Here is a 14,883-nt window from a genome sequence, read left to right as displayed (position 1 = left end):
TCACTCTCTCTCTCACTCTCTCTCTCACTCTCTCTCTCACTCTCTCTCTCACTCTCTCTCTCACTCTCTCTCTCACTCTCTCTCTCACTCTCTCTCTCACTCTCTCTCTCACTCTCTCTCTCACTCTCTCTCTCACTCTCTCTCTCACTCTCTCTCTCACTCTCTCTCTCACTCTCTCTCTCACTCTCTCTCTCACTCTCTCTCTCACTCTCTCTCTCACTCTCTCTCTCACTCTCTCTCTCACTCTCTCTCTCACTCTCTCTCTCACTCTCTCTCTCACTCTCTCTCTCACTCTCTCTCTCACTCTCTCTCTCACTCTCTCTCTCACTCTCTCTCTCACTCTCTCTCTCACTCTCTCTCTCACTCTCTCTCTCACTCTCTCTCTCACTCTCTCTCTCACTCTCTCTCTCACTCTCTCTCTCACTCTCTCTCTCACTCTCTCTCTCACTCTCTCTCTCACTCTCTCTCTCACTCTCTCTCTCACTCTCTCTCTCACTCTCTCTCTCACTCTCTCTCTCACTCTCTCTCTCACTCTCTCTCTCACTCTCTCTCTCACTCTCTCTCTCACTCTCTCTCTCACTCTCTCTCTCACTCTCTCTCTCACTCTCTCTCTCACTCTCTCTCTCACTCTCTCTCTCACTCTCTCTCTCACTCTCTCTCTCACTCTCTCTCTCACTCTCTCTCTCACTCTCTCTCTCACTCTCTCTCTCACTCTCTCTCTCACTCTCTCTCTCACTCTCTCTCTCACTCTCTCTCTCACTCTCTCTCTCACTCTCTCTCTCACTCTCTCTCTCTCTCTCCAAATGAGAGTGCTAGAAAGCCCATGTGACTCTCTCACTTGCAAAACCTCCCACTTTCTTCAGCAAACAACAGGAGTTAGTATTTTTGGTCAAGCTGTTGCCTTTAGGTAAGCAAAACCCAGGAGTGACCTTTCTGTGAGCACTAAAGATACTTGCAAACAGCCAGAGTGTCTCCATTCCAAAACAAGTTATTAATTTTATGACATCATTTCAATTAGTATCTACTTGTGAAATGTGCATAGCATTCTCTGTAGTTTCTGTAAAGTTCACTGATTAGAAATTCTTCAGTATTTCAAATAAGATCTGTTTTAAAATGTGTATGCAATTTTACCACTTTTTCTCCCAAATATATATTCCATTAAAATACATACAGATGAGGTGGGATTTGTCAATGGAAGACGTTCTTCAAATAGTCTAAATAGACTCTATTTAATATAACACATATGGCAAAATCAAAGTTGAATCCAAGTATAACTATCTGCCTAGATGTAGAAAAACCATTCAATCAATTAGGATGGTCTTTCTTATTTATAACATTTGAAAATTTTGGTTAAGGCTGGAAAATTTATACATTGGATAAGAACTCTGTATCATAAACCACATGCCAAAAGTATAACTAATAATCAGATGTCAATGGTTTTTCCCTGGAGTAGAGAGGGGTGTTGTCTGTCTCTGGCATTTTTTATCCTAGCTATTGAGCCACTAATTGAGATTATATGAAGAGATCCAGATATTAAGGGGTTCAAAGTTGGACAAGAAGAACATAAAATTATCTTATTTGCTGATGATCTGCTATTATTCATGTCTGACCTGGATGAATCCTTGATAAAATTACAAACAATACTAGAAAAATATGGAAGAATATCAGGTTATAAAATAAATATGTACAAGAGTGAAATAATGCCATTGAAAAATTTTGATAATGAAAGATATCAAAAAGGTAGATTTAAATGGAAGATAGATGGAATAATGGCAGATAATTTGCAGAACTTGTATGAACTTAATTTCACTCCTTTTAGAAAAAAGGGAAAGATTTACAGAAATGCCAATTACTCTAGTGGGAAGAGTAATTGTATTAAAATGAAGGTGATGACAAGATTACAGTATCTTTTTCAATCACTGCCTATTGCACTACCTAAAACTTTATTTTAAATTATTGAATAATTACATAAAACAATTGCTATGGAATAACAAAATACCAAGAATTTCATTGGAAAAGCTAACATGGGATTATGAACTGGGAGGATTTAGACTTCCGGAATTTAAAAACTACTATTTATCAGCACAATCAAGATTTTTATCATTCTTTTTTGAAGACAGTCCCCCTTCTTGGATTCAAATGGGATTGAATTAAAAAAAGAGACAATTAAGGACTTTGTTTATAAGTGGAATGTTAAGTTAGTAACAAAAAAGATGGATAACCTTATATTAATGCATATGATTAGAATATGCCAAGAAATAAATGAGTGTATTGGGAAAAAAGCAGATATATTATTAAGAAAACCCTTTTGTAAACATGTCTTGCTGCCTATGAATCTGGGTAAAAAAATATTGAATTCATGGTATGATAAAGGAACAAGATATATTGATGATTGTTATGTGCAGGGATCTTTCATGTCTTTTGAACAATTAAGAAATAAATATGGAGTAGCTAATGGGACCTTCTTTTCTTTTCTCCAGCTTGAAATTAGTGAAATGGAATGAACAATTTGGTTGGGGAATACACCTAAATGTATAACTAAGATGTACTATGCTCTCCAGAATGAAAGTGTGAGACCAGGTTTACAGAGGTTGAGAGAGAGATGGGAGTCGGATGCTTCTTTTGCACTTGACTTTTATACACGCTATTCTTACTTTTCTCTTTTTTAACTTTTGTTTTTACTTTATCCACACTCTTTTCTTTTACTTTATACATCCCTCTCCAATCTGTTTCCATTCCTAGTTATTCACCAGGATCCAGGGTCCCATCACGATTCAGATTGAGCCCATCCCTTTTGAACATTTCCTTCCTTTCCCTATACTAATGCCAATTTCCCATGAATTGAAACCCATTTCTCCCATACCATCCTTCAGCCACACATTTAATTCCCTAAACTTCTAGGCCCTGAGCCAATTTGCACATGGCTCATAGAGTAATGCAGAAATTACCACCTTTTTGGTTCCGCCTTTTAATTTAGTCCCAAGCTCATCAAATTCCCTTAGCAGAACTTCTTTCCTGGTTCTACCTATGTCATTGGTATCCTCATGGACCACGGCTACTGAATTTTTCCCCTCCCACTGCTAATTCCTCTGCAGATCAGATAAGATGCCCTGAACCGAGGAATGAGGCAGGTAACACAGTCTTCAGAATTCAGCACAAGAACCAAACTGGCAAGATACTAAACGTGGCAGTGCGGTAGCTGGCAAGGAAGAAAAATCTCAACTACATGAAAATAACAGTGGAGTGGGAGCCATTTTGCAGTCCCATGGTCAGTAGGTCGCGACCCGGCGGGCTCCTCTTTCCACAGCAACTCCAGAGGATTGTTAACTCAGCCTGCGACATGACAGGCACCAGGATTCACTCCATCGAGGATATTTACATGAGGCGGAGGAGTCACGCGATGGAGTAGTGGCCGGACGGTGAACTCCAGCCCTCTCCAGAAAAGTCGGGAAAAACAAGAGAAAACACAAAGGCACAGAAATAAAAGTTACAGAAAAGTGAGTATAAAGGTGGAAAGAAGATGGCGACAAAAAAAGAAAAGTCGAAAGCAACGGTAAGAAGAGAGGAAGAGAAGACAAAGGAGGAAAAAGGTGAAGGCCTTACCTGTCCGAAGAGGCCCGCTGCGGAGAGAGAAACCCGCTCCCTCAGGTCGGTAAATAATGGACTACAAAAATGGCTCGCAGAGCCGAGTAAAAGTGCGCAACCGCGCATGCGCGAAGTTTCGCGCATGCGCGATGCGAATGAAAAAAAACACACCGACGGGAGGGGGGACCAGCTGGGGAGTCGATCTCCACAGCCGGCAACGACAGCTGCAGAACACCTGCAGCAAGAAGAGACCACAGAAGACAATAGAAACAAGAAAGAAGAGGAGGAAAGGGCAACAAAGAAACAACAGATGGCCAACCCAGAGGAAGAAGAAGAGGAAGAGTATGGTGAAATAGAAGAAGAAAAGAAAGGCAAGGTAAAGGATATACTTGCTCTTATTAGAGGATACATGGAATCATTTAAAGAATGGCAAACACAGGAATTTAAGGATTTAAGAAAAAGAATAAACAACACAGAAGAGAAAATAAATAAAATGGAGATGACCTTAACAGAAATGGGAAAGAAAATGGACAAGATGGAAGAGCGGGCAGTAGCAGCAGAAATGGAGGTAGAAGACTTAAAAAAGAAATTGGAGAAATCTAATAAAAAAACTAAAGAGACACAAGAACTACTAGCTCAAAAAATAGATACAATGGAAAACCATAACAGAAGAAATAACATAAAGATAGTGGGCCTTAAGGAAGATGAAGAAGGAAAGAATATGAGGGAGTTTATAAAAGAGTGGATCCCTAAGACCCTAGGATGTCCAGAACTACAGCAAGAATTGGAAATAGAAAGGGCACATAGAGTATTGGCCTCTAAACCACAACCACAACAAAAACCAAGATCTATTGTAGTAAAATTCCTAAGATATACTACAAGAGAAAAGGTACTGGAGAAGACAATGGAAAAAGTAAGAGAGGGCAACAAACCACTGGAGTATAAAGGGCAAAAAATCTTCATTTATCCAGATATAAGTTTTGAACTCCTAAAGAAGAGAAAAGAGTTCAATACAGCAAAGGCGATTTTATGGAAGAAAGGGTATAAATTTATACTAAAGCATCCAGCGGTATTGAAAATATTTATTCAAGGACAACAAAACAGACTATTCTCGGATCCAGAAGAAGCACGAAAATTTGCAGAACAATTACAAAAATAGACTGAGGGAGGAAGACGGGTAATGAGAGTTAAAATGATCACAATTGATATGTATGTGGGTAAAGACAAAAATAGACTGAGGGATGAAGACGGGTAATGAGAGTAAAAATGATCACGATTGATATGTATGCGGGTAAAGAGGTATAAGAGTGAATAGAGACAAGGAGCATACGTGAATGTATCTGTACTTAGAGGAAAATATAGATAGTATAGACAAGAATTAATAAGGGAAGGTAATGGAATAGAGAGAATAAGGAGGGAATTAAAAGAGTGACCTTTGTGACATATGAAAAGTGAAATCTTTTCTGGGGGAGGCGGGGTGGGGGGAAATAGCGGTCACTGCAAAATCAGTTGACGCTTGCGAGTGGATTCGCAAATCCAAATGGAGAGGGGAGATGTGGTTGTCCGACAAGGGATAAAGGACAACTCAGGAGGTGAATGGGAGATTGGGGATAAATAAGATAGAAATAGGAGAATAAGGAAAATGTTGGATGTTGTAGGAATGTTGTCTTATAAAGAGTTGAAAATAAGAAAACAGAAATGGAAAAGGAGGAAAGGTGATGATGGAAAAACGGAAAGAGAAGATAAACAAAATATAAAAGGGCTACGCTGAACTATATGTCTTTAAATATTAATGGAATACATAACCAAATTAAAAGGAATAAACTACCAAATTTAAATGAATAAATGTATTCCATTAGAAAAAATAACATATTGGTTAAGAAATAATATTGAAATATTCGAACAAGTATAGGAGCCTTACATTAAATACAATAGCGAAAACCTACCGGGGACAAACATTACCTAAGTTGATGGAAGGAGAAGGAAAGAAAAGAATGGACTCAGTAGAATTTCTGGTGTAATTTTGTTGAATGACAACATTGTCTGACTGGATTAATGCAACCTAGATTGTATACCTAAAATGGATGAGAGGGGGGGTGGGGGGGTGGTTTGGAGGAAAGGGGGGGGGGAGAAAAAGTCACTGTATATGTGTGAAAAAGAAATTGTGTATGTCATGGCTAATGTGATTTATGGTGTGAAAAATAAAAAAATTTAAAAAAAAAAAAAAATAACAGTGGAGTGGATTAGATGGGAATTATCGTGGAAACTGTAATTAGTCAGAAGCATGAGATAACAAATTTCAAAAATAGTCGGTGCGGACTAGAAGGGCCTAATGGCCTGTTTCCATGCTGTAAATTGTTATGTTATTATGTTAATATTGATGTGAATGCTCACAAATCTCTAATGATAGCCAGATAGATATGAATGCATACTTGATAGTTGCTTTTTTGTTTTAGATACAGAAGAGAAAGGCAGAGAAGTAATGATAGAAAATTATTAGATAAAAGTCATATCCAGTGTAATGTATATAGTTCTGATCACGACTTTACAGAAAGAATACAATAGCACTATAGCAGAGGCAACAGGGATCATCAAGTAGGTTGTCAGAGTTGAAGAGATAGGTTTTGAGGAAGGAGACTACAGGATATGATTCTGCGAAGCAAGGTGCACTAGTTGGTTCAGATGTCAAAGAGAGAAACCTCAGAATACCTGTATTAATCCTATCTTTAATTTAGTGAAAGTGGAAAATGCAAGTAGAATTTTTTTTAATTTAATACAGTACACGAAAGTTGGAGGAACTAATAGATTATAGCATAGATGATATAGATTTGTTTTTCTTTCTATAAATTTCAGCAGCGCCAGAAAAGGCTTAAAAAGAATATTTTTTAAAAGGGAAAATACTAGAGTCTGTTAAACAAATAGTTTTCTTTGAGAAGCGCAGTTACAAGACGCAAGAACCAAGGCCATGATGTTCTTAAAACTTGTGCTAGATATTTTGTTGAAGTCTGCAGATTACAAATCATGCAAATAGTTGTTAACAGGCTGCTAAAATGGGAAGCTAAACCATACAAAAAGGCTTGTGTTCATCTGCATATGGGCTTTCTTGCAGAAAGACCCTGTCAGTTACAGATCACCTACTTTGCAAACCTAATAAAGTAGTGTTGAACTCGTATTATTTGTCATACACTTGTTTATATTTGATCGAAGTTAACATAATTCAGGTCTCACAGTATCCATTGGAGGTAAAGATATAGAAATGACTTTACAGTTTACCTTGAAGGGCTTATAGGCCAAAAACATCAGTTCTATATATTTACCTCCAATGAATGCTGAGAGATCTGCTCAGTTCCTCCAGCATTTGTGTTGGCTCTTTGGGCCCACAAGTATGGCTGCCAAATTACACCCACGTAACCAACCTAACAATCCCATTTTAAAAATAGTCTTTGGAAGATGGGAGGAAACTGGAGCACTAAGAGGAAACCCATGTGATCTCACAGGGAGAACCTACAAATAGGTAAAATTTCTAAATGAAGATTAATTTCAATAAAGCGACTCACAATATGACCAGAAATAGTTTGTGACAAGGGAAAGACTAGTGCTGGATATTAGCATTGATTTCTTCATAAGGCATCATCTGATGTCCACACAAAAGAGTGATGGAAGAAAATTGTGGCTCATGGAATCAGAATCAGTGAAGACAGCAAAATGCCTTTAAGAGAGAAAGCATTGGGTGATGGTTAATCAATAATCTCTTATTGATTAAAAAAAAAAATTATTCTGCAATGGTGTAAAGAGCAAACTTTCCTAATTCTGTGAAAATTCAAAAGAATACAAGTGTGGTGCACTGTGTGAAAGGCAATCACACTGTCAGGCTGACATACACAGACTGGGATAACAGTAAAACAAATGACAGAAAAAATGTATGGTGATAAATTGGCAGAAGGAATAAACTAAGGGCATTTTATAAATTTTTTTAAAGTGGCAGAACATGCTCAAAGAATGGTTCACAAAGCATACCATGTCACAAATAAAAACACATTGCTTAAAATACTTAAACCACAGGCCAGGCTACTACCATGGTCCTGCATCCTATTTTAATATCATCGACCGAGCAAATTCCTACAAAATGTGGAGACGATTCAACAGAATGATTCCAGAAGGATTTTTAGCCTTAAAGTTGGATTGAAAGTGCAAAGAAACTTTAGAATAAATTTGATGAAAGTGTAAAAGATACCGACTGATTTAGATAAAGAATACGAAGCTGTTCCCATTAGCAACTGACTGAGAAACAAAGTTGTGATCAAAAGAATCCAGGATAAAGTCAAAGCAAACAAGAGACGACCTGGACCTCATTGCCTGGAGGTATAAAAACAAAATCAAATGAGAATTTCACAAAGATATGCACTTGAATGTGAGTATTTTTCAGAGTTACATGAAAACACAGGGGAATGGAACTAATGTGCAGTTCTACAAAGAAATGGCGGTCCAAAAACTTCCCATGCTCAGAATGGGTAAAGGGCCAAAAGGATGTTACTTACCTTTCTTGGGCTTGTGGCAGAGTCAGCAACGCCCCGTTGAGCCAGGTGTGGGCTTCGGCGGCGTCCTCGGGGGTCGTCGCTGCCGTTCTGCGCCATGTTGCATCCACGCATGCGCTTTTCTGTTGATTGGCGTGCAGTGGATTTCACTAGCTGGGATGGTTGACGCATGCACGGGGGTTTAGGTGCGAGAGACTCAGGGTTCATTGTCCATCATCTGAGGTGGCGGGTTGTAGGAGGGTGAGTGAGGCTTGCATTTTTTTGTTGATCATAATTTATAGACATTTCATAAAACGCTAAAGAAGATCATTGCCTCACAGTTCGGCGGGCAGCAACCTCCTTTGAAGAAGACTGCAGAGCCCACCTCACTGACAAAAGACAAAGGAGGAAAAACCCAACACCCAACCCCAACCAACCAATTTTTCCCTGCAACCGCTGCAACCGTGTCTGCCTGTCCCGCATCGGACTTGTCAGCCACAAACGAGCCTGCAGCTGACGTGGACTTTTACCCCCTCCATAAATCTTCGTCCACGAAGCCAAGCCAAAGAAAAAGAAAAAGAAAAGAAAGAAGATCATTACAACAGTCGTTATTATCGTCACTGTTGGAACATTACATTATTATAGATCTCTACAAGTCTTTTGTGTGTGTGATAGACCTCTGTATACATGTTTGGCTGTGTTAGGACATACCCCTTGCTGACTGCGCCTGAGGCATCTCCCACAGACCCCTGAATAAAAGCACCTGTGCCACAGCCCCCTCCTCAGTTCAGGACAGTTGACCAGCATGGGCATGCCTCCAGTCTGTTGTCAATAAAAGCCTATCAGTTTCTCTATAACTTCTAGTCTTTGAAGTAATTGATTGTACATCAATTTTAATGACAACAGTTTTTGATAAATGGAGTAGATTCTGAAGCCAGAAAAGCTGAACCTCAACCCACAATTGCCTGATGCATCCAACAGCTTCAACCTCTGGCTGCGTTGCTTTGAAGCGTTCCTACAGGCCTCCTCTATATTGTTCGATCAGAGGATAACAGACTGCAAATACTGTATTCCCGGATCAGGCACCTGGTATATTCAATGATCAGGGATGCTGAGTCGTACCCAGAAGCGATGGAAATACTGAAAAGCCAGTACTGGAGAAAGAGAAACGAGGTCTACGCTAGGCACCTTGTGGCTACCAGAAAACACCAAACCAGGAAAATCCAGCGTCGAGTACCTTCAGGCCCTGCGAGTTCTCGGACGGGCCTGCAGCTGCAAGGCCATGATGACCGCGGTGAACACGGAGGAATTGATCAGAGACGCTATGTCGCGGGCATGAGATCCAGCTATACCCAGCAGAGACTGTTAGAGCAGGGTCAGCTCAACTTACAGAAGGCAGTCGAACTAACAATGTGGCCGCCTCATGGTCACCGCCAACTTGGGAATGTTGGTGGGCTACAAGCTTGCGGAACACCGCCATGTCCCTCTAATGACCCAACCACAGCTGCTGTACTCTACGAGCACCTGAAATACTACTTCTGCTGCCTGTACAAACACTCTAGAAAACACTGCCCAACAAAAGTCGTGGTTTTCTCTAACTGTGGATGGAAATGGCATTATGCAAAGAAGCAAAATCCAAGTTGCATTCTAAACCCAGCAGTGGCGATTGCGGGCCATAGGGCTGCCATCTTGGATGCCGCCATCTTGGAACCGAATGCCCGAACACTCCACTGCATCTATTGAGCCTGACAGCAACTCATCACTGGCCTCCATCACACTAGATTAAGGTAGCTCTCATCAACTTGCCAGATCGATGATGGACATAGAGATGAACAGCCAGGTAACAAGCTGCCTATTCAATAGTGGGAACACAGAGAACTTCATCCATTCCGACATGGTGCAGGTTATTCCCTTGTGGTAAGGCCAGTAAACCACAAAGTTTCTTTGACCTCGAAGTCCCGAATGGCAGATGTGCATGGCTACTGCATAGTGACTCTGACTGTGTGGGGCACAGACTACAAAGACTTTAAACTTCTTGTGATGTCACAGCTTTGCGCTGACGTGCTGCTGGGACTGGACTTTCAATACCATCTTAAAAGTGTAATGATGGAGTACAATGGGCCCATTCTGCCCTCACCCCCTCCTCATTGTCTATAACCAGCAATTTTTAGACTTCACCTGCAGAACCCCCCCCACTGGCCTCGCCTCCCTTCAGTTCCAGCCAGCAACCCTCAGATTGCCCACCACACATGATCTGTGGCCTTTCAACCCTCAAGATCACTCCTCCACCGCTGTTCACTAACCTCACCCCCGACTGTAAACCCGTTGCCACCAAACGTAGGCAATACAGTGCCAGGGTTAGGGCCTTTATTAGGTTGGAGATGCAGCAGCTACTGAATGAGGGTGATCACCAGCCCCGGAGAGCCCAAATGGTGATAATAAAGAATGAGGAATGGTAATTGACTACAGTCAGACCATTAATAGATATACACAGCTGGTCACGTACCCTCTTCCCCACATCTCTTAATATGGTATATCAAATTCCTCAATATTGGGTATTCTCCACTATCAATTTAAAGTCCACATACCTCCAACTCCCTATCCGCCCAGAGAACTGCCAATATACTGTCTTTGAGGCAGATGGCCGCTTCTATCATTTACTAAGGGTTCCCTTTGGTATCACCAACAGGGTCTCGGTCTTCCAGCGGGAGATTGACCAAATGGTAGACCAGTGCGAGCTGCAAGCCACATTCCCGTATCTGGACAACGTCACCATTTGCAGCCATGATATGCAGGATCATAACGCCAATCTCCAAAAATTTCTCCAGAACACCAAATTCCTTAACCTTACATACAATAAATGTGTGTTTTACACAACCCGCCTTACTGTCCTTGGCTGCGTCGAAGAGAACAGAGTCATTGGCCCTGATCCCGACCACATGTTCCCTCTTTTGGGACTCCCCCTTTCCCTCAGCCTCAAAGCACTGAAATGGTGCCTGGGCTGCTTCTACTATGCCCAATGGGTCCCCAAATATGTGGACAAGGCCCGCCCCTTGTCAAATCTACCTCTTTTCCACTGACTTCAGAGGCCGATGTGGCCTTCAGCCACATCAAGATGGACATTACCAAGGCCATGATGCACACTGTGGATGAATCCACCCCATTCCAGTTGGAAAGCGTTGCGTCCGATTTCACCCTGGCCGTCACCCTTAACCAAGCAGGCAGACCCATAGCCTTTATTTCCTGCACCCACCAGTGCCCCGAAATTCGACACTCCTCTGTTGAGAAGGAGGCTCAGGCCATTGTTGAGGCAGTACAGCACTGGAGATGCTAGCAAAAGATTTAGCTTGGTGACCGACTAGATTTCATGTTCAACAATCAACAGCGCGGTAAAATCAAAAACAACAAGATATTGAGGTGGAGAATCAAACTTTCCACCTACAATTATGATATCTGTACCAGCCCAGGAAACTCAAAGAACCACCTAATGCCCTATCCCACAGAACATGTGCCAGTGCACAAATAAACCAGTTACAAGCCCTCCAGCAACCTCTGCCACCTCGGAGTCACCAGGTTCAACTTTATCAAAGCCCACAACCTACCTTACTCCAGTGAAGAGATCAGGACCATGACCAGAAACTGTCAGGTCTGTGTCGAGTGCAAATCACACTTCTATTGACCAGACAGAGTTTATCTGATAAAGGCTATCCGCCCCTTTGAATGCCTGAGCATTGATTTCAAGGGGCCCATCCCCTCCCCTCCTCTGACCACAACATGTACTTCCTCAACATCATTGTTGAGTACTCACGACTCCCTTTCACCATCCACTGCCCAGACACGACTACTGCCACAGTCATCAAGGCCTTGCACAATCTCTTCCCCCTGTTCAGGTACCCCTGCTACATCCATTGCAACCAGGGGTCCTCTTTTATGAGTGACAGGCAGAAAGAGAGAACACTACCGTTTGGAAGGACATCCTCCTAACCCTGAGGACTAGAGGCCTTCCAGTTTTTCGCTGGCAAGATGTCCTCCCTGATGCACTCCACTCACTCAGATCACTCCTACATACTGCCACCAATGCCTCTCCGCATGAAAGGATGTTTTCCTTCCCTCGGAATTCCGCTTCAGGAACCACGCTGTCAGCCTGGCTGACATCCCCAGGGCTGGTCCTACTCCAGAAGGACCCACTGGTTGAAAGGATTCATCTCCTCTGCGCCAACCCCCAATATGCTTATGTGGCATACCCTGATGGGCACAAGGACACTGTCTCCATTCAGGACTGGCTCCATCAGGAGTCCCTGAGACCATAACCAACCACCCCACACCCCCTTCGCCTACCGCTACCCATGATGCATCAGAGCCTTGGCACGTTACCCCAGCCCCAATGGATGACATGTCAGAACCGTTGCCACGCATCCACCAAGCCAATGGCAACATACAGGTGTTCCAGACCGTTCAGGATTCAACAACTGTGCCGCAGCTGGAACTACAATGGTCGCAGTGTCAGACCAGACCATCGGAAAGTCTTAATTTGCAAGAACATTTAATTTACTTCACCCTTCCAGATTCTTTCCAAAACAAGGGGTGAATATGGTAAACTACTGTATACATGTTTGAATGTGCAAGGACACATTGCTGACTGTACCTGAGGCTCCTCTAACAGACCCCTAAATAAAGGTGGCTGTGCCACAGCTCCCTCCTCAGTCTAGGACAGTCAACCAGCATGGATGAGCCTCCATTCTGTTGTCAGTAAAAGCTTATCGGTTTCTCTAAAACTTCTCGTCTTTAAAGTAATTGATGATGCGTCAGTGTGTTAACAGATAAACCATTTAAAAATCATCTGGACTTAATGGTGAATCAATCAAGACACATCACAAACAAGAGCCCCACCTGGCTTCCAAGATGCTTTTATGGATAGTGGTCACTATAAAGGGCTTCAACTGAGCATCTCATTCAAAAGACAGCACCAGTAATGCAAAGCATGACAGTATGCTGGTTTGTCTTGCTCAAGTTTTTCAGTGTGAATTAAAAAGTAACTCCCATCTCAAGGGTTGAATATACCAAACAGAACCTCATTTAATTTATAAACTACCTTTAATATAATTTAGCAGATTACGTCTATCTTCTGTTCCCAGAGTCATCAACGGAAATGAAATACAAAGTATTCAGGTTTAAAGTTCAAAAATTTCATCCATACAAAAAACTTGAGATGCATTAGCTCCAAGCTCGAGTTGGGAACGTAGCTGGAAACCCAACATTGAATCTAACAAGGGAACACGATCTAAATCTCATCGGGAGCTCAGTAGAGGAGAGGGTCGAGAACTTCAAATTCTTGGCTGTCAACATCGGAGGATCTGAACTGGAGCCTCCATGTTGACGCAATCACGAACAAGGCCTGCCAGCAGCTATACTTTTTGAGGTGCTTGAGGAGATTCGGTATGTCAACGAAGACTCTTGAAAACTTCTACTACAGGTGTACCGTGGAGAGCATTCTGGCTGGTTGCATGACTGTCTGGTATGGAGGCACCAAACCTCAGGACAAGAAAAAAACTCCAGAGGGTTGTTAACTTGGCCTGCGATATCACAGGCACCGACCGGTCTCTGGCTTAGACATCGCATGAGGTGGTGTCTTTTAAAAAAAAAGCATCCTCTATTCTCAAAGACCCCCACCACCCAGGCCAAGCCCTTTTCACTCTACTACTAAGGAGGCACAGGACCATAAAGACGAGCACTCAGGGGCACAGGGACAGCTTCTTCCCCACTGCCATCAGATTCCTGAGCCCCACTTTTCATGCACTATGATTTTTTTATATATTATTGTTGTAAGATGGTTCACGAAATTTGACGTTTGCACTCTGATGCTGCAGCAAAACGTCAAATTTCGTGACTTGTTCATGACAATGAATTCTGATTTCCAATCAGTGAAACAGTACATGAAGAAAGTCAACATTACAATAGGGTTGAATGAAGCTGTGATTTCTTACCGATTTTGTTGATCCAGTTGATTAACATCATTTTTCTTCAAGAGCTGCCGAAGTTTGGACAAATTCCCGACAGAAGCAGCTTTATGCAGCTTTCCCAAATCTTTTTCTTTCAAATCATAGCCCACGGGTTTTTCACTATTAGGGATTAAAATACTAGGAGACAGTCTTCTCTTTTTTTTTGCAAATCGTATTACCTTCCTCATCTTGCACGAATGAATAAACCTAACTAATTACCGCGAGCGGGGGCAACATTCCCCGACCCGTCTTGATCAGGTTTAACGAGGTTTGGAAAATAAAGAAACCAAATCAATACAGCAGATATCCACAGAGTAAGTAGCATCTGCTGCCTGGAAGACGGTGACAGAACAGATTGGAGGGACGGACGGACGGTCTCCTCCCCCCCCCAGAACAGATTGGAGGGACGGTCTCCTCCCCCCCCCAGAACAGATTGGAGGGACGGTCTCCTCCCCCCCCAGAACAGATTGGAGGGACGGTCTCCTCCCCCCCCCCAGAACAGATTGGAGGGACGGTCTCCTCCCCCCCCAGAACAGATTGGAGGGACGGTCTCCTCCCCCCCCAGAACAGATTGGAGGGACGGTCTCCTCCCCCCCCCAGAACAGATTGGAGGGACGGTCTCCTCCCCCCCCCAGAACAGATTGGAGGGACGGTCTCCTCCCCCCCCCCCAGAACAGATTGGAGGGACGGTCTCCTCCCCCCCCAGAACAGATTGGAGGGACGGTCTCCTCCCCCCCCAGAACAGATTGGAGGGACGGTCTCCTCCCCCCCCCAGAACAGATTGG

At 42.7% G+C, this 14,883-nt stretch overlaps 1 protein-coding gene across 3 annotated transcripts in view; it reads right to left on the bottom strand.

The window, feature by feature from the left end:
- Window positions 1-14,497, bottom strand: part of ankrd26 (ankyrin repeat domain containing 26) — a 167,701-nt gene extending 153,204 nt beyond the window's left edge. For all 3 annotated transcript variants that reach the window (XM_069919991.1, XM_069920001.1, XM_069920012.1), the window contains exon 1: window positions 14,084-14,497. In XM_069919991.1, the coding sequence (XP_069776092.1) occupies window positions 14,084-14,286 (203 nt within the window). In that variant the 5' untranslated portion in view covers window positions 14,287-14,497. The remainder of the gene's footprint in view (window positions 1-14,083) is intronic.
- Between the last annotated feature and the right edge of the window lie 386 nt (window positions 14,498-14,883).

Source organism: Narcine bancroftii, chromosome 1, assembly GCF_036971445.1.
Source record: "Narcine bancroftii isolate sNarBan1 chromosome 1, sNarBan1.hap1, whole genome shotgun sequence".
In the NCBI taxonomy this organism is placed as follows: Eukaryota; Metazoa; Chordata; class Chondrichthyes; order Torpediniformes; family Narcinidae; genus Narcine; species Narcine bancroftii.
This window is presented reverse-complemented; position numbering and strand designations above follow the sequence as displayed.